The sequence below is a fragment of the Prunus mume genome, linkage group LG5 (assembly GCF_029339155.1).
Source record: "Prunus mume cultivar Tortuosa linkage group LG5, ASM2933915v1, whole genome shotgun sequence".
In the NCBI taxonomy this organism is placed as follows: domain Eukaryota; kingdom Viridiplantae; phylum Streptophyta; class Magnoliopsida; order Rosales; family Rosaceae; genus Prunus; species Prunus mume.
The window spans coordinates 27,960,000-27,983,866 of record NC_142702.1 but is presented as its reverse complement, the minus strand read 5'-3'; the positions used below and the strand labels follow the sequence as shown (position 1 = coordinate 27,983,866).

Here is a 23,867-nt window from a genome sequence, read left to right as displayed (position 1 = left end):
AAAGTTAGAGCCTTTAAACTGATAAAAAGAAAAAGTTAGAGCCTTTAAAAAACCTTTCATCTTCTATCTTCCATGTGTGCAGCTTGTTTATGCTTGCTGCCACTTTCACTATGGCTTGGACTTGTATGATTAGACCCATTGGTCACACTACTTTCCCCAATATTATTCCCATCTCTCCTTTCTTCAATTACCTCTGCACCACCGTGACTACCACCACTACTAATTTCACCATCAACAACACTACTCTTATACGCACCATCATCGCTCTCCTTTTGACCACCACCACAACTCTCGTTAACCAAAACAAGAGCCAAGTAAAGAGCTCCGTTAACTCGAAACGACCAAACTTGAACAAGATCTTTTTCTTTCAGATGGTTTCGCTTAGCAACATCATTCCACTGAGTTCTCAACACATACATTTTGCTGCTTTTTCCATTCTTCTTTTTCATGTTCCACCGTCTCAAGTTTATATCTCCTTGAACAAGACCAGGCTCTATCAGTTGAACCTTCATTGTCTCCTCTTTCTCAAGCCTACCTCTCTCATCGTCTTCCAAGAAATCAGTCGACGAGATTTGGTTCAGAGGCATTGACATCCTGTTACCACTTTTACTTAGATCAGTTTTCCTCAGTTTTTTCTGTATCACCAAAGCCACTTTAGTCCCACCCAAACTGTCAATTTTTCTCTTAAATGCTTCAGGCAAGTCATGATGAGCTGATGAGGAAAGACTACTTAGTTCTTCTCTCTTCGGAGTGATCTTGTTGATCGAGCTGGTGCCTTTATTGGCATTTTTCTTCTTCAACATCATCATCATCCTTTGCTTCTTGCATTCAACAGGCGCCCAATTAGTACTATCATCATCATCATCATCTCTGCTCTGGAATTTTCTTTTCAAAGAATTAGTCTTTCTCGCAGAAGCAATAGCAGAGTGCATAAGCTTTGGTCCATCAGATGATCTTTGTTTCTTTGGCTCTATTAGTGCAGGCTTCTTGAGTGCCTTTTCCTTCATCAAACGTTCTCCCTTGGACCTAGACGACACCATGGATGGGGCAACTGGGTGTGCGGCCTCAGCAATTTCAGATTCTCTCTCTGCTGCTGGACAATTCTCTCTCTGCTGCATATATTTCTCAGTATCAAACCTAACAATCTCAAGCAACCAACCCATATTAGTCAACTTGCGATTGAACATGCCATCAAAGTCGCTGTCACTGCTCGAATGCCACCCCATTTGATCTTCTTCTTCTTTGTGCTCGTCCACTTGAGAGATTGAAAGATTGAACGAGAATACAATGCAAGAAAGCAAATAGTGTTGTCAAAACGGCACAGAAGTTAGGATTTTATAGGGTGTGTAGACTAGTCAATGTATGATTAGGAAACCTATTGAATACATACTTGACCTTCAAGAAATAGGACACAAACAATGTTTCCCAAATATTCATATATATGAGATTTGCTATTCACGTGCTTCTCTATTTCCAAACTCGTGGATGGCTTTAGAGAGAGAGTTTGATTTCTGTGTTGCTTATTGTGAATAGCAAACTCGTATGTATCAACAACTGCTTGGCCAAAAAGAAAAGGAAAGAATTGAAGCTTTGATTTACCAGTTTTTTAATTTAGTTATATTTTATATTTGTTAAAATAAATTATTATTTATTTAATTGTTTGTCCATGTGGCGCAAATCCAGTGGGTCAAAGTCATGCCACGTCATTAATTCCAAGCTCATTGACTGCCACATCATGGATTAACGGAGAGCTTGACAGAAATACTTATAAATAGTAAATTGGTAATAAGTGTACTCAGTTCATTTTAGTGTTAAATTAACAGCGCCCTTGTTTTTTATTTCTTTCTTTCTACTAACCTCCATGCATCTGTGGAAAGCGGTGTGGCAATAGTAACACAGAAACATAAAATAATTAACATCATCATAAACAGAAAACAAGGAAACATAATAAATAATAGAAAATTAATCCTTCAAGTCTCCTCTTCTGATTTTCATGACAAAAAGAATGAGGCATATTAAATCAAATGACAGTGACTGAGAAACAGAAAATAATTCCTTTTCCCTGATTCTACGGACACTCAATTTTAGTCTCTGGACACCCAAAGCAAATTCCTTTTCTTTTCTTTTCTTGTTTTTTATTCCAATCGGCAATGAAGACCCGCCAAATCTAATTCCACGTGTTGGCCTCAGCGATTCTCCGTACAGGTTCAGCACCACTGCATCTACGGTCTTGAGCATATGTACGGTCGTCATTTTATGAATTTGGAAACAGAAAATGAAGGAAAATCTCAAGTCAAAAGGGGTCAAGCTCATGCCTTTGTTGTGTTGTGAGAAATGCTCTGAAAACGGAAAATCAGTTTCCCAAAACCCTTCCACTGGCTGTGGCTGTGGGCTATTCGTTTCCAAGGTTCCAATGTCGACGAAGAAGCTCCACCACAACCGCTACCTCCCTGAAGAAATTATAGTCCAAATATTGTGCCGGTTGCCGATGAAACCTCTGATTCGATTCAGTTCCGTTTCGAAACGGTGGCGTTATCTCATAATTAAGGACCCACAGTTTGCCCAATCCCACTTCAAGCTAGCCTCCGATCGCAAAACCCTCACCCAGAGACTCCTCATTTCCACCGACTATCAAATCCGATCCTTGGACCCGGAAACGCCGTCGTTCGCAGACAACAATTCTTCGCTCAATAATCTCACCTTCGCCCACTTTAGCAACCTAGTGGGCTGCTGTAATGGTTTGGTATGTGTAGATGTTGATGGTTATGAAAAACATGACTTGTCTCTCTGGAACCCATCAACCGGATTCAAACGCAAATTGCCCGACTCAGATTTTGCATGTGCAGTGAAAAACGTGTCTCGTTTCGCTGAATCTGATATTGGCCGTTCTGGCCTGGGTTATGTGTCATCCACTGACGACTACAAAATCTTCATAGATGCTGATGTTTATTCTAAACCTCTCCAGACGTTTATGGAGATTTACTCATCCAGATTGAACTCTTGGAAACCCATTCAAGTCCGTGAGCACGACCCACCGTGCGCTTTCAGAAGCCCCACCACCTCTAGCATGGGGGCCCTTTTAAATGAAGCACTGCATTGGTTCTACCGCAAAGTCGGTGAGGAGGAGCCAACGATCCTTGCTTTTGATCTGGCAAAGGAGGAGTTCAGGGAAGTTCCATTCCCCACTTTTGATGGTGATGCCGATGACGTTGATGTTCATTACATGGGGGTTCAAGTAGTTTCAAGAGGAGGAGGAGAATGCCTCTGTGTTTCGATTGCTAGGAGACGTGGTGGTGTTAATTTCATGGAATTCTGGGTTATGAGAGAATATGGGGTGCGTGAATCTTGGACTATGCTCTTCAAATTTAACACGGATCATGTATCTGAAGCGGTGGGTGGGAATTTGCACGGTTATGAAGCCATTTTCGTTACCGAAGGTGGTACAGTTGTATTCAGGTTGAGGTTTAGGGACAGGTTGGTAAGGATTGAATGCCGCAGAGAAGCGGAGCCGGTTTGCAGTACCCCATTTAACGTTAATGATGGGGATGGACCTGTGTACAACGTGATTGCATACAATGAAACTCTGTTTTCGGTACCTAAACTCGGGTAATTTGGATTTTGATGCCTAAACTCTGGTAATGGGGATGGACCAGTTATATTATTGTCTGTCCTTTTGTTTGTTTTGTTTCTGTCACGTGTATGTTTTGTGTTTGTTGTATTGACTTAAGTTGCCAAGAGGATCAAATATGAAGTATTGTTGTTGTTCCTGTCATCAATCTTGCATGAAGCAGATTTTTGTAAGTTGAATTGCTGATGGATGGTAAAAACATTGTGATATTCCTCTGATGTTTCAAATGTCCGTGCCTTCATTTATTTGAATTTGAGAACATGACAACAAACCTCTTGTCCATTGTAGACTTCTGAATTTCGATCATACAAGCGTTCTTTTCATTTAATTGAAGACCATTGATGATGAAAACATTCCCAATTTATGTAATGTGAGCACAGAAGAAGGTGGCAAATAAGAGACAGTGGGAACTTTGAGTAAGGCTCAAGTTCTTCATCCTGTAGGAAAAACAGAGTTGCCTTGTTCTGCAAGGGTGGTGGATGGAGGACATGTTAGGATGAAATAAAAGGGGATTGTGTAAATAAACAACAGCCTGGTTTGAAAATTTAGTCTGAACAAATGGCCTTGATGAAAACAAATGTTATCTGATATGGTATGGTGTGTTTGCTTGTTTCAGTATCATTTGTACTCTAGTTAGTATAAATCCTGTATTTTTGTTCCATCTTAGTAGTTTTCGTATGATATTTTTCCACATTAGGGGGCAGCTTAAACAACAAACATATTTACCTTGCCAACCTAACTATTATTGGAGTAGAATACATCTTCTTATCATATTGATTAAGAAGTAAAAAAGCTGATTCTGGTTTTTGTTTTGTGGGTTTGAATTTTAAGGCAAAGAAGAATGCTTATTAAGAAGAAATTAATTGTATTTTGTTTCGGTCTCGTCTCTGTGTGTTGTGTGTGTTGGTATTGACAAATTATCAAATATGAAGCATTGTTGTTGTTCCAACTTCCTTATATATTATTCTTGCAGGTTGCATGAAATGAATGAAGCAGATGTTTCTTAGTTGAATTGCTGATGCTGAGCTGCTGAGCTGCTGTCTGTCTTTGGCTTAGCTTTACTTACCCAGTCAAGAGTGGTTTGTTTGTAGGCTTGTGTTTTGTTTCTCCTTCATGGATTTGAATTTGAATTTGAGAACATGCCAACCCCAACCCCAACCCCGTGTCAAGTGGACACTTTTGATTTACAATCATACCAGCTTTCTTTTGTTTTAACTTTCAATTGAAGGCATGGTGTTTGCAAATATGAGAGTGGGAACTTTGAATAAGGCTCAAGTTGTTCTACTTGTAGGAAAAACCAGACTTGTGCAAAGGCTGGTGGATGGAGGAGGACATATTTGGATAAAATAGAATGTGATTGTTTTAGGAAGACTCTTTTCATCTGTTCTGGTATGGATGGAGTTGAAAACTTGAAATTTGTGTGTCGTTCGAAATCAACATGCGACGTGAGTTTGGTGTGGGTTCTGCTGCACAATTTATTTTCTGTCCTCATGGGCATGGGCCAACTTTTTAAAATCATCCACGAGTTAGTTGAAATTGGGCTTGGAAACACGCACCTCTTTTGTTTTGTTTGGCACCAACCCAAGCCATTGCATGAGAATATAGATCAAATTGCATGAGAATATAGAGTCTCATTTCTTTACTTGTGTATTTCATCCAATAGAATATAGATCATCAATTGGGCAAAAGTTGAATTAGTCTTTAGGGTAAGCCTCTTTCTACTTAATTCATCGTTGATTTTGAAGAAAGAAGAGGAGATGGTTTTGCTTAGCTTACAAACTAATCAAGTGGCACATGGGGTAACCCTAAACTTTAGGGCAGGATATGGACATTGAGTGCCTAGTAATACAAGAACAGCACTCATTTCGTTCAAGAAACTCTTACTTTCAAAGTACATGATCAAATTCCCATTCTTATATTAATTTCGTACTGCATTGTAACATGCAGTACGGAGCATGTTATATGTTTTTCAATTAGGCATTTCTTTAATTAAATGCAGCCTGTATAAAGTCACAGGGATTGACCAATTACATGTCGACAGAGAGGCACATGCATATATCTCATCTCACAATCATATATACCTACATTTGATTTTCTTGGTCCGAAACCGTTAATAAGTTGTTGAGAAATTCAATCAATCATGACTGCCGATTTCTTTTTAATTACCACAAGCACAACAAAGAGAGTGAGTATGTTTTTGGTCCACACAAATATATCACAGTACATAATATATGTTGTTCGACTATTCATTTGGGTCGGACGTTGAGAGCCCTTTCAATATTGAAAAGATAAATATCACTAAACGAAGATGTTATGATAACAAAACAATAAGGAAAATAACAGTAAGACTTACTCAGCGCAATAATTCAATATCGTCCTCAGCTCTCAATACTAAGATTCGAAATATGTAGTTAACATGCATGTTGCATCATCCGTGAAGTATTTAAAAGAAATTATAATATTATCATTTGCACACAATTCTACGTAAAGCCAACATGGTATATCTTGTGTTGCAATCTTACTCATCATGCATTTACACACATCTTGCCTGCCATCTTTTATATGTCAAACAAGCCAGCCTATCTATCTACCCCCCACATCTTCCTTCTCCTACCCGCATAAAAGAGAAATAATCCCTCAAGATATGACCCTCAAAACCCAAAACACAATCATTTCAAAGCTCATCAAACATGCCCATGAAACCAAGCCTACTTCTCTCCATACTCATTTTCTCTTTCATCTTCCAAACAGCTCTCTCAAGAAGCCATCACCACTCTAACCGTATACGCACGTGGTGCCAGAAAACCCCCCACCCCGAGCCATGCAACTACTGCATGTCACATAGCCGTCACCGTCTCGTGCCGAAACACACCTCCGAATTTCGAAAAATGATGGTGCAAGTGGCCTTGGAGAGGGCTCTCAATGCAAAATCATACGCCTCCCAATTTGGCCAAAACTGTCAAAACAATCAACAAAAAGCCGCATGGGCCGATTGCTTGAAACTTTTCGAGGACACCGTCCACCAGCTCAACATTACCCTTGAAGGCTTAGGCACCAAACGCAATTGCTCCAACTTTGATGCACAGACTTGGCTCAGCGCTGCCCTCACCAACATTCACACGTGCCAAGTTGGGTCTATGGAGCTGAACGTTTCGGATTTCATAGCCCCTATATACACCTCCAATAACAATGTGTCTGAGCTAATTAGCAACGGTTTGGCAATTGGTTCACAACTTTTAGGCACGGAAGAAAATTACGCAGATGAAGAGTATCCGAATTGGGTTTCGAAGCACGAGCGGAGGCTGTTGCAAGCTTCAAAAATCAAGGCAAATCTTGTGGTTGCCAAAGATGGATCGGGGCATTTTCGGACGGTTCAAGCGGCCATAGATGCAGCGGCTAAGAGGAAAATAACTAGTAGGTTTATTATCTATGTGAAGAAAGGTGTTTATAGAGAGAACATTGAAGTTAGCAACACTAATAATAACATCATGCTGATTGGTGCTAGCATGAGATATACAATAATCACAGCTAGCCGAAGTGTCAATGGAGGTTCCACAACCTATAATTCCGCAACTGCTGGTACATATACATAACTTCTCTCTCCATCTCTAATTGTTTCCCTAATTTGATTTAATTTCAAAACTTGAGTAATTAACGTTTTCTTTTGTGGTTGCTTACAAAATGTGATTATTATAGGCATAGACGGTCCAGGCTTCATTGCTCGTGGCATCACATTTAGCAACACGGCCGGCCCACTAAAGGGCCAAGCCGTGGCTCTGCGGTCGGCCTCAGACCTCTCGGTCTTCTACCGGTGTGCTTTCCAAGGCTACCAAGACACCCTCATGGTGCACTCTCAGCGCCAATTCTACAGAGAATGTTACATATATGGCACCATAGACTTCATCTTTGGCAACGCAGCTGCGGTTTTCCAAAGTTGCATTATTTATGTGAGAAGGCCCTTGAAGGGCCAAGTCAACGTCATCACAGCCCAAGCCCGAAACGACCCATATCAAAACACTGCAATTTCAATCCATAATTCTCAAGTTCGGGCCGCTGCAGATCTCAAGCCCGTGGTCACTGCTTTCAAAACCTACTTGGGCCGGCCCTGGATGCAATACTCTAGGGTTGTTTTCATGAAATGTTATCTGGACAGCTTGGTCAACCCAGTGGGCTGGTTGGAGTGGCAAAGAAGTAATTTTGCGCTTAGCACTTTGTATTATGCGGAGTATAAGAATTTTGGTCCTGCTTCGTCTACCAGGTACAGAGTGAAGTGGCCTGGTTTTCATGTCATCACCAGTGCAAATGTGGCGTCAAAGTTCACCGTCAGCAGCCTTATCGCCGGTCGGTCCTGGTTGCCAGCCACCGGGGTTCCATACACTTCGGGGTTATGATCAGGACCTGTATGTTATGATTGTGAATTGATTGTATTTTATTTGTTTATTTGGGAGAAGAAAAAATATTTATTTATTTACGCCTAGTGGATGTTGTTGGTGTTGGATTTTGTGTGTGTACATTATACTGACAATATATGGTACATTTTTCACAAGGAATGAATATGATTAATTATTTCTTAATAATGTAGTTAAGGACAAATTTAGGAGCAGAAGGGAACTTAATTTTCCACTTTACTTTACATATATAATTTGGATTACATGTTAATAACTATGTATTCGACCAACCTCATAATTAGCTCTTACAATTAAGCCAGAATGTTTGGCCACCGAATTCATGTGAACCTTAATATATTTATTCATTCATAGTTGATTTGCATGCCGAAATTGTAGACTAGAAAAGATAGTTAATTAAGAACAAATAGCTTGATTTATGGTCATACCGATTAAATTAATTTGTAAGCAGGGTGAGGGTTGTAGCAAAGGGCAATTTTCTCCACCCAAACCGCTAGCGGACGTAGTCAACAACTAACTACACCCAATAATTATTCATAAACTTGTAAACAATAAGAAGAAGAATAAAGTTGCGTAAATATCCCGTTATAATCTCGGTTGTTGGATTGCATTCATTAGATGTGTATTTAACATGCAACGTACATGCAATTCAACAGTCGAAATAAAAAATACGTAACTAATTATTAACATAAAATACTTATTATAAAATTTTCAACTAATTGAATATGTTTTCCAAGTGTTTCGAAATAAGACACCCTCGTAGTCTTTGTGGTCGTCCTATAAAAAGGTGGATTGTCCATTTTGTCCAAAATAGATAAGCCATACCAGAGGCAGAGGCATGAAACCTACAAGAAAGACTAAAATCAATACAATACAAGTACTCTAAAATCCACCGGATAGTACAGAGGCATGAAACCTTCCATAATCATTAGGTTTATATATATTGAATAAGATCAGTTGACATATGCAAGTCTTTGTTTACGAATTTGGACAAAATACAGATTAAGAAAATGTCGCAAGCAAAGCATATTTGTTTGTTGAGGATGAAAACTATGTCTTGGTGAGGGTACCCCAACTGTTCAATTATTTTGTCCAGCTAATGTAATAGTGGGTGGCTGTGCACTGTGCACTGCAATTTTATTTGCTTTTCTTCAATTTCTTCATTCCTTTTGTATAACAAATCAAAACCGTTGAAACCATCAAACAAGCACCAAAAAAAACAAAAACAAAAACAAAAAGTGGTAGGCGTGGGTAACGCGTTTAAGTTTATTCCATAATTCATGTTTGACTCAATTTGTTTGGTTGAAGAGAGGGCATGAGCTAGCCAATACCAATTTCTTTTCACTCTCTATAATAATCTGTGTGCTTGGTTGAAGAGAATATCACACGGAGTTATCAAAACAAAGCGAAGAGAATATTGCAGGCCCGCAATTCTCTAATGATATATATGACATGCAGTCAATTGCTTGACATGTTCTTCTGTGATCAAGATAGTACACCACCTCCTTGGAATATATGATGTACATGCTTTACATCATTTCATCATTGGCTACGTAAAGACTAACATATATATATATATATATATATATATATATATATATATTCTAATGAATGATAAGACAAGGATCGATTGAGAATCTCTGCAATTATTCTGCATTTTTTTATAATTATCTTACTGCCTCCATCACCCCTCCATGGTCAAACTATAAGCCGAACCAGCTGTCACCACCGTACCCCATTTCTCATCCCTCAAATTTTTCCCTATATAAGCGAACTTCTGATCACTAACACAAAACCCTCACAGTCCCAAAACCACAAGCCAATCAACAAGAAGCCTATCCATGGGGACCAAAATGAGTTCATTCCTTCTATGCTTCTCCTTCGCCTTACTATTCTCGCCAGCCCTATCTAACATACTCAACACTGGCATCAACTCTTGGTGCAGCAAAACCCCCTACCCTGAAACCTGCAAATACACCTTGACCCATGCCCAAAAATACTCTGTCCCGACACGCATGTCCGATTTCAAGAAACTTGCGGTGCAAGTCACAATGCAGCAGGCACTCAAAGCCCAAAGCCACAACAAGTGGCTAGGCCCCAAGTGCAGAAACAAGATTGAAAAGGCTGCATGGGCCGATTGCTTGAGCCTCTACCAAGACACCATCATGCTTCTCAACCAGACCATAGACCCTGCCACCAAATGCACCGACTATGACGCACAGACTTGGCTCAGCACTGCTCTCACCAACCTCGACACGTGCCGGGCGGGGTTTGTGGAGCTCGGGGTCTCGGACTTTGTGCTGCCTCTTATGTCCAACAATGTGTCCAAGCTCATAAGTAACACTTTGTCCATTGGCAATGGCTCAAATGTTCCGGCTGTGACAAATAGGTACAAGGAGGGTTTCCCTACTTGGGTTTCTCCCGGAGACAGGAAACTGCTCCAGTCGTTGCCTGCTGCGGACGTAGTTGTTGCCCAAGACGGGTCAGGTAACTACAAGACGATCAAAGAGGCGTTGGCTGCCGCGGCGAAGAGGAGTGGGAGCAAGAGGTTTGTGATACATGTGAAGCGTGGGGTTTATAAGGAGAACCTTGAGATTACATTGAAGAACATTATGCTGCTTGGTGACGGTCTGAGGTATACTATTATCACCGGTAGCCGTAGTGTTGTAGGTGGTTCTACAACTTTCAATTCTGCAACTGTTGGTAAGTCTCTCTCTCTTATCTTTCTCTCACACAGGTCACTTGTGCTGTATGAAATGTCAAAATGTGTGTGCCATATATATTGAAAATGTCTCGATAGAGAAAAAGTGAGGGAGAATTGTTGGTTTTCAAAAGTAAGTTTTGAGATTATAATACAAAGAGTTGAAAAATAATAAATCATGAGTTGATGACATATCAACTTAATGTTTAACTACTACACGACACGATAGTTCCCCTTATTAAAATTTCATAATATTAATTATTCAATTTTGTTTCTACTTGTGTAATTAATTAATTACAGCGGTAACTGGAGATGGCTTCATTGCTCGTGGCATCACATTCCGCAACACAGCTGGTCCAGAAAACCATCAAGCCGTAGCCCTCCGATCAGGCGCTGACCTCTCAGTTTTCTTCCGTTGTGGCTTCGAAGGCTACCAAGACACCCTCTACGTCCACTCTCAACGACAGTTCTACAAAGAGTGCTACGTGTACGGCACCGTCGACTTCATTTTTGGCAACGCCGCTGTCGTCCTCCAAAACTGCATGATCTACGCAAGAAGGCCCATGAACGGTCAAAAGAACACAATCACGGCACAAGGCAGGACCGACCCGAATCAAAATACAGGCATTTCGATCCACGATTCCCGTGTCATGGCAGGGTCGGACCTCAAACCGGTCCTCAGTTCGGTCAAGACATACTTGGGTAGACCGTGGAAGGAGTATTCACGCACGGTTTTTTTGCAAAGTTACCTGGACACTTTGGTTGACTCAGCTGGGTGGCTTGAGTGGGATGGCAATTTTGCCCTCAAGACTTTGTACTATGGAGAGTACAAGAACACTGGACCGGGTTCATCTACGAGAGGCCGGGTTAATTGGGGTGGCTATCATGTGATAACTAGTTCGTCAGAGGCATCGAAATTTACTGTGGGTAATTTCATAGCTGGAAGCTCATGGTTGCCTGCTACAAACGTGCCATTTACTGCTGGGCTCTGATCATTTTAATATATTGCATTCTGCCATTGTTATATACAATCATGTGTCAACTTGTTTGAAAACAATTGTTCAATTTGTTCTTTCATTATTGTATTGAAAATTCTTTTAAATGGAAATAAAGACTTTTTATTCTTGCAAAATTACGGTGTAGTTGAGAGAATTTCAGTACCCAAAAACGGGGATTCGAGAGGCCCAAAACCCTTTTAAGATTTAAGGAGGATTGTTGATGCACCTAAAATCTGATCAACACACCCGACTCATTGAAAGCCACTGTTGGATATAAAGGGGATTGTGTGGTGCACGGTGCACCCTAAAATCTGGTCAAGACACCCGAATCTTTAAATTCGTGACGTCGTTATTAGTCATTGTGAATATTATTAAAAGGGACTGGAAGTGATTATAGTCTCCTAATTATTTAGGGTTTCACTATTTCCAGCTTTATTTGTTCTGATATCTTATTCACCATGATCATGGTAATAATAGTTATCACAATTTTCGAGGTGACATATAAACCGAAGAATGCAATCATTCTCCTGTTTTGTAATTATCCAAGTTTAGGTAAGACTTTTGCATTGCATTTTTACATTTGAAGTGACAACTAAACACTAAAAACACAATTATTATAATCATAAACCACTTAATAGTCAAGTACTTTTGTGTCTTCGTGCGCACAAATTGTCAACCGTGCGTCACCTTGACAACTTTCTGCCCTCATCTTCCGTTTTTCTTGCTGATTTTTGGGCCTCATAATGCGTTTTAATTAGGATTGATTACAGATATTTTAGTAAACTTTGACAGACACAGCATATCGGATCAAATATATGGACCGCACGTTGCAGCCAAATACCAATATGATGTGCATTTTTGCGGAGAAAGTAACCTCACAACAATTACATGAAATTTGGATGTGATATTGTCTTAAACAATTAAATGGCATTTCCTTGCACTAAAAAGTCAAGTGAAATAGGTACGGATGTTAAGGCTCGAAGGGCTTTTTCTAGAAGTAATTGCTCCAACCACTACACTAACGGGTCCTTTGCAAAATAGGATTAAACGCTTAATGAAGAAGTTAATTTAGTTGACATTGGAATGGTTTTTTTATTTTATTTATTTAGAGAAAAAAGAGGTCTTTTGGCAATATTATCTTTACAAATTAGTTTAGGAAACAGAACCACCCCATGGACCCAAGAGAAACGATAAAGAAAAAAAAAAAAATCATCCTCCAAATCTGTAGATGATACGATTACGAGGTGTGGACCTAGAAGAGGTGCGTAGAAGTAGGGACACCAAATATATGATTAGATAAAGAACAGTGACATTTGGGTGGGGCCCAATGAGTATTAGGGAAGCCGCATCCTTATTGGTTGCGGTAAAGTGGATCCACCCAAATGACGACACGTCAATGCAACAACGGAGTCCTACCGTCCACCCACCCAAAACGTTCGGACGGGAACAATGATGTTTCATATCCGTCATCATGAAAATTATAGGACCTACAATACATATGTACATGCATAAATTAAACACCTACACATTGTCTTTTGTTTTTCGTAAAGACCAAAATCGTACACCAGTTTCTAGGTCACTACACCCGAGTAGGTCACTAGAGCAAGGTCCACGATGTGGTATAATTCGCATACGTATTATAATCCAAGTGAATATTTATTGAAGTTATATCCTAAAATTGGGACAATATTAGAGTATCATACGATAATTTCTCACACGCTAACCTGAGCAGAGCTAATGGACGCACGTGGTTGATCTTAATTTTCCCATGCTTTTGGGCTGCCTGTCGACGGGAGCAGATACGGACTGCTGAGTCCGTGTGAGAAGAAGTGGGCTCATTCCTAAAACCTGCTTGTAGGCCCTAGTCGGCCCTGTTTTGGGACATTCTGGCGGGCCCAACAAGGGACCGCAGGTGAGGGACCCACAGACACAGCCCAGCAAAAGACACCTCCCCTCCCCTCTCTCCCTCCCTTCCTTCCTCAACATGCGAGCTCAATGATAGTGGCTAGCCCACGCCGGATCCATCGCAAGCCGTCCGGGCAATCATTCCCTCTCGTGTGGGTCCCGCATTCCACCACCACACCACACTTGCGGTGCTTTAGTGATCCGAACAAATCTTCCTCAACACTCCCTGATCGGCTGAGACGCGGCTGGGCTCAAGCCTCTGTGGTCAATCAAGCCAATTTGGAGGAGTGTCTCTTTTGGGATGCTAAACGTCGGTTACTGGGCCCACACTTTTCGCGCGAACCACTCGTGCAAAGCTAACTAACTCGCAGCGAAGGATAATAAAGACTATAGATACAACGTTAATTACTAGGACGATGCCACGTGTGGCGGCCTTTCAAACGATGGGGGTGGAAACCCGTTAGCCGTTAGAACGGGGGCTTGAGCCCCGTAACGGTCGACTCAGCTGATGAAGAAGAAGGTAGATATATTTGAAAACAGCGTATCATGATGACAATGGAAACGTATTTGTCACGAGCAAGTCTGCTGAGTTGAGCGCATTCAAATATAATATTAATATTATTTTATACCTATGGGATCATTAGGGCTGTAATTTTTGCTAATTTAATTCTTCTACTTCATCTCTCTCTCTCTCTCTCTCTCTCTCTCTCTCTCAGACTAGTTCTCTTTGCCTGTGGCAGAGAGAGACCTGGCTGGCTCAGAAAGAGAACTATTGAATATTTGAATAGGGTGGGTCTCTATCACTATCAGTTGCGGGTAGAGGTGGCAGTAGAGACAGAGAGAGCTTTGCTTCCTCTCCTTGAGCCAATTTTGCGCCACCCTTTTTTCCCGCCTATAATCTTTCCCAGCAATCTAGCTTATGTCGACAATGAGTGACAAGACAACGAGTGCTTAAGACATTCTCAAGACGCTACTTAACTTTTGCTTCGTCATTTTTTTCCCTTTTTTATAACTTCTAGGGTTTTGCAGCTTCTTATTTAAACCAACTTGGCCTCTATTCTTCCATTCCTCAACTTTTTCGTCCGCCTTGGCCTGTCTTTCATCATTTCTTAGGATCCAGTCCCGACAACTCGACACAGCAGTTTTTGGGGACTGGAGACCAAGTAGGTGTTCAACTCCCGAGGGCTGCAGTGCTCATATTCTTATATATATGTGTCACTGTGTTTACATGTTCTGTCTTGCTGTTTGAATTTGTTTCCTTGTCTCATGCTTTGGCGTAGTGAGGGTTTGAGAAGCACATCATATAGCAAACAAGTGAAGTTAGCTTGCCTGAAATATAACCGATCAGATCTGTGTGGGATTGCAAAGCGCAAGATTTTGTTGCTTATCTGTAAGCTCTCTCTCTCTCTCTCTCTCTCTCTCTCTCCTCTTTTAATTTTTTTCGCTTCATGAAATTCTTTTCAATATTATATCGATTTTGATGTGTTCATGGGTTGAATACTTTGTGGGATATATCTTTTCAATATTATATCGATTTTGAAGTTAGAGGGTGGGTTAGCTAAGCGTAGGAGCTTGTTCTTCATCAACCATCTCAAAAGATTTTACTTTCCCTTATACATAATCTGGACTTCTCATTGACCTTGTAAACCTATCAAAGATATCAACACTAACGTACAATTTAAGGGAAAAGATCAGCTCTTGTCTTTTTGGTTTCTTTTAATGATGTTCTATAATTCCAGTGATAAAAATCATATGAGAAGTATACAAGTGGCATCTGATCATAATTGGAGATCATTAATTTGTAATTTTCATGTATTAATGGTAGTAATCGAATGCTGGTTTTGATATCATCGTGAGACTGTAGAAAGATTGATCATATCACAAACATAATAATATTAATCATCATTCAGGAAAAGTTTTCTCCCACATGTTATGTATTGTGAAATTTGTTCTGTGGTATAGAACTACCCAAAAAGAACCCCTTTTTCTTCCCGAGTTCGTTCAACTCATTGAATATTCATGATTAAATGCTACTTTTCATTATCACCTTCACAATGGATATTTTCCCACAGTAATTAGGGCAAATAGTCTTTTAATTAATTTAAAAAATGAATTAAGTTTCAGGAACATGAAACAATCTCAGTTATCAGAGCTCATTTTGTTTATAAAACCAGACAGAATCAGTCATCATTCATTAATTACTCATCTCATGCAAAATAAATTTGTGTACGTAGTGCATGAAATATGAAAGTTTTGAACTTTACAGGCTTCTTCTCCAATTACATAAAGGCCTTTGAGTGCAATATGAAGTACAGATTAGTATAATGTCAAAACGTTTTTCTTCTTCACCTTTTTCCAATTTTACAAATGCGAAAGATTTAATTGTGGTGTGTATAAGAAAAGTTCAATCATATAATGTGCATATTAGTCTGAACGTATGTTCTTTCCTTGTATGACATTGAACTTTGAAGCTAGAGAGAGGTTTGACAGACATTCACATTTGGTTAGAGTTGAACTTAACTATAATCAAATGGACGTGATTACATATGTTGATGAAGAGTTGTGTTAAACAATTCCACTTGATTGAACCCTTAACACGCATTCCTCTATATAATCAGGACTGAAGAAAAAGAAGCTAAGCTGGATAATATGAACACTTTTTCACATGTTCCTCCTGGTTTCCGATTCCATCCGACGGATGAAGAACTTGTTGATTACTACCTCAGGAAAAAGGTTAGTTCAAGAAGGATTGACCTTGATGTCATCAAAGATGTAGACCTCTATAAAATTGAGCCATGGGATCTTCAAGGTATGTATACTCTCACAACCAGTATATTGGAGTCAGTTCACAAGAATGCATACTAATATGACTTACATGAATTTGGACATACAGAATTATGCAGAATAGGGACAGAAGAGCAAAACGAATGGTACTTTTTTAGCCATAAAGACAAGAAGTATCCCACTGGAACTCGAACAAATAGAGCCACCGCTGCAGGCTTCTGGAAAGCCACAGGTAGAGACAAGGCCATTTACTCAAAGCATGACTTAATTGGCATGAGGAAGACCTTAGTATTCTATAAAGGGCGAGCCCCAAATGGGCAAAAGTCAGATTGGATTATGCACGAATACCGTCTTGAAACCGATGAAAATGGAACTCCACAGGTAAGAAATTAATTCACTGATATTACGACTTTCTTGCATTATGTAGAGGCTGTTATTTGTACCATTTCAACTGATCATAGAGCGTGTCGGTTGAGATAGAACAAATAATTTGATTCTTCTTATTACATTGCATTCAAACTCGATATCTTTTGCAATTGAAGCAGGAAGAAGGCTGGGTTGTGTGTAGGGTTTTCAAGAAGAAAATTGCAAGCCTGAGAATTAAAATGAATGAACATGAGTCACCATGTTGGTATGATGACCAAGTCTCCTTCATGCCGGACTTGGACTCACCAAACCAAAACTCAAACTCCAACATTAATATGGCACCATACCACCACCTTCCTTACCCTTGCAAGAAAGAGCTGGATCACTTGCCAGCTTTCCAGTTTCCCCATGAGCACTTCTTCCAGCTCCCCTTTCTGGGGAGCCCAAAACTACTCCAATCTTCAGCCACAGGTGTAAGCAGCTCCAACTCCATGGCAGCTCATGCATATAGTATTGACATCAACCACGCTTGCACTTTTCAGCCGTCGGATCAAGATCAAAACTTTCATGGAGCAGTCTATGGTAATAACAGTAATGATGATCATCCGCAAGCCGTAGATCAACTAACAGATTGGCGAATGCTTGACAAGTTTGTAGCTTCACAGCTCAGCCAGGATGATGCTTCTAATAAGGGAAATAGCTACTCATGAGATTATATATATGCCCTATTGATAGTGTCTATATATATATAATGACATTCAGATACAAGTAAACGACAACCAGTAGTTGTCTAATCGAATCGAAGTATGGAAGTGACACCTTGAAATTAATTATTTTAGTAGTATATACTGATCATAGGTTTTAAGTCCATATATAAAAGGGAAGGTGGAGGAGGTTGTTGAACTCAAAAATTCCCTGTACATAATAAAACGACATCATGATTGTAACTTAATTAAGCCCTCAACTTTCTTTTCTGTTCTAGTATGTAGTGAGTTGAGTCCATCAACACTCTGAGGTCGAGCCTTTGCATTTAGCTATTGTGCATTTACCCACATTTCATTACATTCAAGTCATCCTAATAATAAATGCTTAATAGATGCCACACCATCAAGCTTTGAGTTTTTTTTCTTTCTAAATTGACGTTGAACTAACGTTAATGCTCTAAATAATTTTTTTTTTCTGCCTTCGTGCCTTGAGCGTCTTCACCTGGGTTGAGTTCTTGCTCTGTCATGTAATGGAAAAACTCCCATGTTTGCAAAAATTTAATTCCCAACCAATCAAGTAAAATTAGTTTTCTGTTTTTTTTTTCTTCTTCCAGTTCACATATTTTTTTCCTTTGCCTTTTGGGAAGAAAGAGCGATGCCAATGGAAGTTTATATGATTCCTTGAGTTTGAACTTCAATTAGCTACCTTCTTCTTCCTCCACTGATAAGCAAAACCTTGTGTTGATATCATTCAATCAAAAGAGGAAGGAAAAAAATAGGCGTTTCACTAAAACACCCAAAATGGAAGCTGAAATTATAAAAAAACCCAACACCCAAAACACTTTATAAACACTCCCAAAACACTTTATAAACACTCCCAAAACCCATCATTACACACACTCAAAACTCATTTATAAACACACCCAAAAAATATACAATTGTTGACTTTATGGTTAATTTTGGGCGTGTTTCTATGTTTAAATAGTGTTTGAGTTTTTTTATAAATACATGTCTAGGATTGGATTTATTTATAAATTTGTAAAAAAAATATGTGCAAAGAAAAAAAGAAAAAAGAATAGAAAAACTACTTTTGCCTTATTGGAAATGAAACTCTCCCAATAATGGGCAATATTAATTCACTTAATTATAAAGAAAGGAGCAAGTCGTACGATGAACAATCAAAAGAAATACACTCAAACCAGGCAAGGCATAAAATGTGAGTTTAAATTTTTTATTTTTTTTTAAAAAAAACTCAAGCTTGATGATGTGGCATGTTTTAAGCAGTTAGATTATTAGGATGGTTTGGATGTAGCGAAATGCAGGTAAACGCACCATAGCTATATGTAGAGGCTTGGGATGGAAAAAAAATTTATGACCAAGAAGAGAATGTTGCCATGACATGAACAAAATGGTATTTTAGAGAGGTAATTATGATTGATAATTAAGGTTTAATGCATTAATTTATCTCAAATTGTTGTTTGCGGAAGAAGGAAGATATTAATGTAATCATAAGTGTGCATAATAATAAACAAGCACACCATGTGACTCGCGCTATTATGTTCTTCAATCAAACCCACAAATCCAACCCTTTCTATATTCGGTGCCCACCCTAGACATGCTTTTGCAGCTGTCCTTGATCATATTGTAAACTTTATTTGATCTGAGTCTCAACAAATTTATGGATCATAGGTGGAGACAAACTTCTATAATGAGGAGTTATAGTAGTGAGGGATTCAATCTAGCCGTCTACTAATATGATTTTCATTGATTAGATGAGTATTAAGGACTCTCTTGTAAGCCCTTGTTAAATTTTGGGTCTGAATGAGCCCTGTTATTGAGGGTGCAAATTTTGATGATATATGGGCCACCAACGGGCCTAAAAGCTTCATGAAACTCTAGGGCCGGTCTAATCATAGCAAAATTTAAAGAAACACTTATCTAGAGTCATTCTATAGTAAGGGCCTTATATACTGACCCTTAGAGATCCACAATAGGCTTAAACTACCTCCAGACAAATTTTAAGAAGGAATTGGAAAAATACAACTCCAACCATGCTGCTTATCCATCCTAAAATATGGAGACCTCTAGAAGCTCCTTAAAATGAGGAGAGAGAAAAACTCATAGCCACCAATAAATTCATCATCTAAAAGTACAAAACCAAAGTGAAGAATGCCATTAGCAGGGAGAAGAGCTTGATATTTCCTCCGGAAATTGATGTTGCAGAAGAGTGCTTCTGTTCCCTGAAGATGCCAAAGAAGGAAATGTTAGAATGAAAACATTCATCTAGAGAGAGAGGGGGGGAGAATGAGTTAATGGCATTGTTAGCATACTTCTGCAAGTAGGCTAGGGCACCACAATACAGAACATTATCGGGCACACCAAACTCTGTTTCACCATTCTCCTCTGGATTCACAATTCTCAAATATGTCTCTTCGCCCAGATACGATCTATCAAGGTTTTGTGATCTAAGATTCCATGCCCCAGGGTTGTCAAGCGAGACAAGCACTGCCGTCCATGCACCGGGAAAAACTACACATTCGCAAAAGAGAAGCACTTAATGCAAGACATATAAAAAACAAGCATTGCAAAGTCATCCTCATAACTTCATAACACCAATGCATGAACAATAAGACGATCCAGGATAATAGATATGTGGCCATTCGTTTCAAAAAATCACAGTCTAAAACTGTCACAAGAGAAACAATAGCAACCTCAATCAACATCTAAGCATCCATATTGTAAGTTGTAACACAACATCACATTCATGTAGGCTTATTCCACAGAATTTTTTTTCCCTTTTTGGGGTAAGAGAAACAGATGCTCCAATAAGAAGACAAACCTGTGCAGTGCAGCGAGAGATTCCGTCCCACTTATTGTATCTATTTCTGCTGTCTTCAGTCCACTCACCATAATCCATCCTGCACACAACAAATCAGATTCTCTAAACACCCATGTTTTTAAAGTGAATGATATAAAGCAATTTAAAATAAAATAAAACTTACCCAATCAAAAAAAAAAAAGGAATATCCATCCAAATGAAAACTCTGCACTGTGGTGTCATTGTTCTGGAAAATGATTTCAATAAAACCCTTATATGTAGCATTGATAACAGATATGTCGTTTCGGAGGGATCTATTTAGTGGCTTATTGGGGAAATCAAGCTTATAGGCTCCTCTAACTTTATGCTGATCAGCAAGCCTGATTGGTGTAGTAAGATTGGAAAATGAGATGCCATTTAGTGTAGCTCGCAGTTTCCCATTGATTATCTGTGGTGGCATTGTCTTTAACACGTATGTATCGGTGATATTAATTGAACCGTAGTGAAATGATCCTTGAGGATTAGGGCGAGCTCCACTTGCAGATCCATTTTGCCTGACAATAACAAAGCCAAAGACTTGAGAGAAGTGAACTAGTAACAAATACTCTCGAGTGAAGTGCACTAGTAACAAATATTCTCAGATTCGCCTAAAGCTGAACAAAATAGGGGAAAGGATGAGGAAGCTTAAAGTGGAAATCCAATATATGCATGCACGAAAACGGTTTAAGTCGATATTTCTGTTCTATTCTTTTCAATAAAAGAGAACTGATGACTCCTCATAAGCAAACTGTTAACATCTCAACTACCACAAGAAATGTTACAAGTAAATGTCAACCTCTTGAATGAGCATAATCTGAAAAAAAAAAACAAACCTGATACTCAATGCCTGGTTCATCGACCATGTCTTGTCATAAACATCATTGGGAGCCTGGGAGGGTCAGGGAGAGCACCACTTGCTGGACCTTTAGAGTTGGAATAGTGTAAGACAGCAACACCAGTAACCCTTTGCCAAATTGACTCATTTACAAACCTTGCACTTGCAACAATGTAGTAGTCACTACTGGCATTCTGATCCGTGGTAATAAGAAATGAATATGACTGTCCTACATGAATATCAAAGTTTGTATAGTTTTGTTGCATTGTATAATGACCCTCTGTTTCAGCTAGAAGCAGATTGTGACTCTGAATTCTGAAGTTCAAACTTGTTGAAATACCAACATTGTGCACACGTAATCGATAAGTCTTTCCTGCAAAGTAGAATGTCATGTGAAACAATTTTCCAAGAGAAATGCCACACACATAACAGATATAAGAATATTGCACCACAGGTATGAGATGTCCTAGCACAATCCTAATTTGAATTTAGTGTTATTTAGAGGCGCAGAAATTTGCTTCATAGGCACAGCTATGGAAACTGAAATTACTTGGGGCATTCTGAACCAAATCAAGTGAAATAATTAAGCTCCATGATAGTAGAATGGAGTTATTAACAAATAATCATACTTATAATGATATCATACAGAGAGGAAACAAAGCTATAACAACAAAGGAATCAACATTTATCTACTCAAATGATCAGAAACTAGAAAACCTGTGAAAACAAAGTGAATATTAAAAAGGAGGCTGAAAAAAATACCATGGATCAACGTTGATGGTTTCAAACTGAATCCCATCAGGTACTAGGGTATTGTTATATTGATAAGGCCCCTTCCCATTGATAAGAACTCCATCTGGCATCCCGAGGTCTTTTCCAGCATCAAGAGCAGTTCTCAGTGCCTAGAAAAAGAGAAAGGGGGTTGGGGGAGTCATTTCTGTACCTTCATTGTTCACATGAAAAAACCAAAACAGCAACAAATACTGACCGTATGGTTTCGTGTATACCAGTCACCAATAGTAATGAAGATATCCCCATCAGGCTTATTAAAAGGAATTGCAATAATTTCCCTGTTATTAATATGAAAGGAACCAAAACCCCCTGCTGCTCTCTGAAAATTTAAAGATGGGAAGTAGAAGAAGCTCCCGATCTGATCCTTAACTTGAAACTGATAAGTCCAATTCCATTTAGGAGGGATTGGACAATTTGTGCCAAGAACACCATCCTGCCATGAATTGCGCCGCATTTGGATCCCAGACCTGTCATAGACAATCATCTCAAGCATCTCAAAAACGCTCCATTTCATGAAATAAAATGAATGTTGTGGTGAAGCCTACCAAGTAAGGAGGAGATCTTCGTCCAATTCATTCTGTACATTAACAATAACATTGTTATTTGTAGTAGCATTAGATAGGAGGACCAGGAAACTTCTCATTAACTGCTATAACCTGCAGTCAAAAATTCCATGCTTTTGGGCTGCCTGCCGACGGGAGCAGATACTGACTGCTGAGTCCGAGTGAGAAGAAGTGGGCTCATTCTAAAACCTGCTTGTAGGGCCTAGTCGGCCCTGTTTTGGGACATTCTGGCGGGCCCAACAAGGGACCACAGGTGGGGACCCACAGATACAAACCAGCAAAAGACCCTCCCCTCTCTCGTCTCTCCCTCCCTTCCTTCCTAAACTTGCGAGCTCAATGATAGTCGCTAGCCCACGCCGGATCCATCGCAAGCCGTCCGGGCCATCATAGCCTCTCGTGTGGGTCCCGCATTCCACCACCACACCACACTTGCGGTTGCGGTGCTTTAGTGATCCGAACAAATCTTCCTCAACACTCCCTGATCGGCTGAGACGCGGCTGGGCTCAAGCCTCTCGGTCAATCAAGCCAATTTGGAGTGGTGTCTCTTTTGGGACGTTAAACGTCGGTTACTGGGCCCACACTTTTCGCGCGAACCACTCGCGCAAAGCTAACTAACTCGCGGCGAAGGATAATAAAGACCATAGATACAGCGTTAATTACTAGGACGATGCCACGTGTGACGGCCTTTCAAACGATGGGGCGTGGAAACCCGTTAGCCGTTAGAACGGGGGCTTGAGCTCCGTAACGGTCGACTCAGCTGATGAAGAAGAAGGAAGATATATTTTTGAAAACCGCGTATCATGATGACAATGGAAACGTATTTGTCACGAGCAAGTCTGCTGAGTTGAGCGCATTCAAATATAATATTAATATTATTTTATACCTATAGGATCATTAGGGCTGTAATTTTTGCTAATTTAACCACCAATTCCTTAAACTTTTGGTTAAACTAAGTTGATCAGCAGCCAACGAGTACATGTTAATAATAGAGAAGCATAATGTATGTTTGTTGGGTTCTTAATGTTGGATAATAATCACAAAAAACATCATGGTTATTGGGTTTGTGCGAGAGAACCAAATTAGTATTTTCTTCAAAAACACTTGAATCGTGCATAATTGTTGCAAACTGAATTTAGACCCATTTCATTTCTACTTTAATTATGGGACTAATTATTAATACAACTGAACCCACCTGTTTATGTTACTTACTGCACATATTAACCTAATTATAAATTGTGTGCAAACAAACACTGCCATCACAAATTCACAATAACCCCCTAGTACAATGTCTGATCATCCATCAGAATTCCACGCGTCGTTGCCCCGGG

The 23,867-nt window shown here is 39.6% G+C and overlaps 4 protein-coding genes and 1 pseudogene across 8 annotated transcripts; 4 read left to right on the top strand and 1 right to left on the bottom strand.

Annotated features, from left to right (window-relative positions):
• Positions 1 to 2,056: 2,056 nt before the first annotated feature.
• On the top strand, positions 2,057 to 5,043 carry LOC103333345 (F-box/kelch-repeat protein At3g23880-like). Of its 2 annotated transcripts, none has more exons than XM_089051585.1 (2): positions 2,057 to 3,635; positions 4,602 to 5,043. In XM_089051585.1, the coding sequence occupies exon 1, from the start codon at positions 2,276 to 2,278 to the stop codon at positions 3,608 to 3,610; it is 1,335 nt and encodes a 444-aa protein (XP_088907711.1). In that variant the 5' UTR covers positions 2,057 to 2,275; the 3' UTR covers positions 3,611 to 3,635; positions 4,602 to 5,043. The 2 variants fall into 2 exon arrangements, with proteins under 2 accessions (XP_088907711.1, XP_008234388.2); XM_008236166.3 differs by having other exon boundaries at positions 2,060 to 3,606.
• A 1,189-nt stretch (positions 5,044 to 6,232) lies between these two features.
• LOC103333346 (putative pectinesterase/pectinesterase inhibitor 60) lies at positions 6,233 to 8,202 on the top strand. The gene is made up of 2 exons (XM_008236168.2): positions 6,233 to 7,207; positions 7,325 to 8,202. The coding sequence occupies exons 1-2, from the start codon at positions 6,319 to 6,321 to the stop codon at positions 8,017 to 8,019; spliced, it is 1,584 nt and encodes a 527-aa protein (XP_008234390.2). The 5' UTR covers positions 6,233 to 6,318; the 3' UTR covers positions 8,020 to 8,202.
• A 1,615-nt stretch (positions 8,203 to 9,817) lies between these two features.
• On the top strand, positions 9,818 to 11,856 carry LOC103333347 (pectinesterase 2-like). The gene is made up of 2 exons (XM_008236169.2): positions 9,818 to 10,737; positions 11,036 to 11,856. Exons 1-2 carry the CDS (start codon positions 9,876 to 9,878, stop codon positions 11,725 to 11,727), a joined length of 1,554 nt encoding a protein of 517 aa, XP_008234391.2. The 5' UTR covers positions 9,818 to 9,875; the 3' UTR covers positions 11,728 to 11,856.
• Positions 11,857 to 14,397: 2,541 nt separating this feature from the next.
• LOC103333348 (NAC domain-containing protein 7-like) lies at positions 14,398 to 17,740 on the top strand. Of its 3 annotated transcripts, XM_089051862.1 has the most exons (5): positions 14,676 to 14,801; positions 14,919 to 15,028; positions 16,257 to 16,447; positions 16,532 to 16,803; positions 16,965 to 17,740. In XM_089051862.1, exons 3-5 carry the CDS (start codon positions 16,288 to 16,290, stop codon positions 17,496 to 17,498), a joined length of 966 nt encoding a protein of 321 aa, XP_088907988.1. In that variant the 5' UTR covers positions 14,676 to 14,801; positions 14,919 to 15,028; positions 16,257 to 16,287; the 3' UTR covers positions 17,499 to 17,740. The 3 variants fall into 3 exon arrangements, with proteins under 3 accessions (XP_008234393.1, XP_088907988.1, XP_008234392.1); XM_008236171.2 differs by having other exon boundaries at positions 14,398 to 15,028; positions 16,968 to 17,740; XM_008236170.2 differs by lacking the exon at positions 14,676 to 14,801 and having other exon boundaries at positions 14,892 to 15,028.
• Positions 17,741 to 19,590: 1,850 nt separating this feature from the next.
• LOC103333443 (monocopper oxidase-like protein SKS1) lies at positions 19,591 to 22,720 on the bottom strand (annotated as a pseudogene). Its single transcript, XR_016127010.1, has 9 exons — positions 22,685 to 22,720; positions 22,522 to 22,632; positions 22,173 to 22,443; positions 21,951 to 22,086; positions 21,183 to 21,560; positions 20,495 to 20,864; positions 20,332 to 20,410; positions 19,823 to 20,021; positions 19,591 to 19,732 (listed from the first exon to the last, which is right to left on the bottom strand). The product of XR_016127010.1 is annotated as a monocopper oxidase-like protein SKS1 (transcript).
• Between the last annotated feature and the right edge of the window lie 1,147 nt (positions 22,721 to 23,867).

What these genes read in the sequence shown, in the direction of transcription:
- LOC103333345 (XM_008236166.3), top strand. Translation starts at nt 2,276, where the DNA reads ATGAAGGAAAATCTCAAGTCAAAAGGGGTCAAGCTCATGCCTTTGTTG. An exon ending in TTTTCGGTACCTAAACTCGG is followed by an intron (nt 3,607 to 4,601) that starts GTAATTTGGATT and finishes TTATTCTTGCAG; the next exon opens with GTTGCATGAAATGAATGAAG.
- LOC103333346 (XM_008236168.2), top strand. Translation starts at nt 6,319, where the DNA reads ATGCCCATGAAACCAAGCCTACTTCTCTCCATACTCATTTTCTCTTTC. An exon ending in CTATAATTCCGCAACTGCTG is followed by an intron (nt 7,208 to 7,324) that starts GTACATATACAT and finishes TGATTATTATAG; the next exon opens with GCATAGACGGTCCAGGCTTC.
- LOC103333347 (XM_008236169.2), top strand. Translation starts at nt 9,876, where the DNA reads ATGGGGACCAAAATGAGTTCATTCCTTCTATGCTTCTCCTTCGCCTTA. An exon ending in TTTCAATTCTGCAACTGTTG is followed by an intron (nt 10,738 to 11,035) that starts GTAAGTCTCTCT and finishes AATTAATTACAG; the next exon opens with CGGTAACTGGAGATGGCTTC.
- LOC103333348 (XM_089051862.1), top strand. Translation starts at nt 16,288, where the DNA reads ATGAACACTTTTTCACATGTTCCTCCTGGTTTCCGATTCCATCCGACG. An exon ending in TGAGCCATGGGATCTTCAAG is followed by an intron (nt 16,448 to 16,531) that starts GTATGTATACTC and finishes TTGGACATACAG; the next exon opens with AATTATGCAGAATAGGGACA. An exon ending in ATGAAAATGGAACTCCACAG is followed by an intron (nt 16,804 to 16,964) that starts GTAAGAAATTAA and finishes TTGCAATTGAAG; the next exon opens with CAGGAAGAAGGCTGGGTTGT.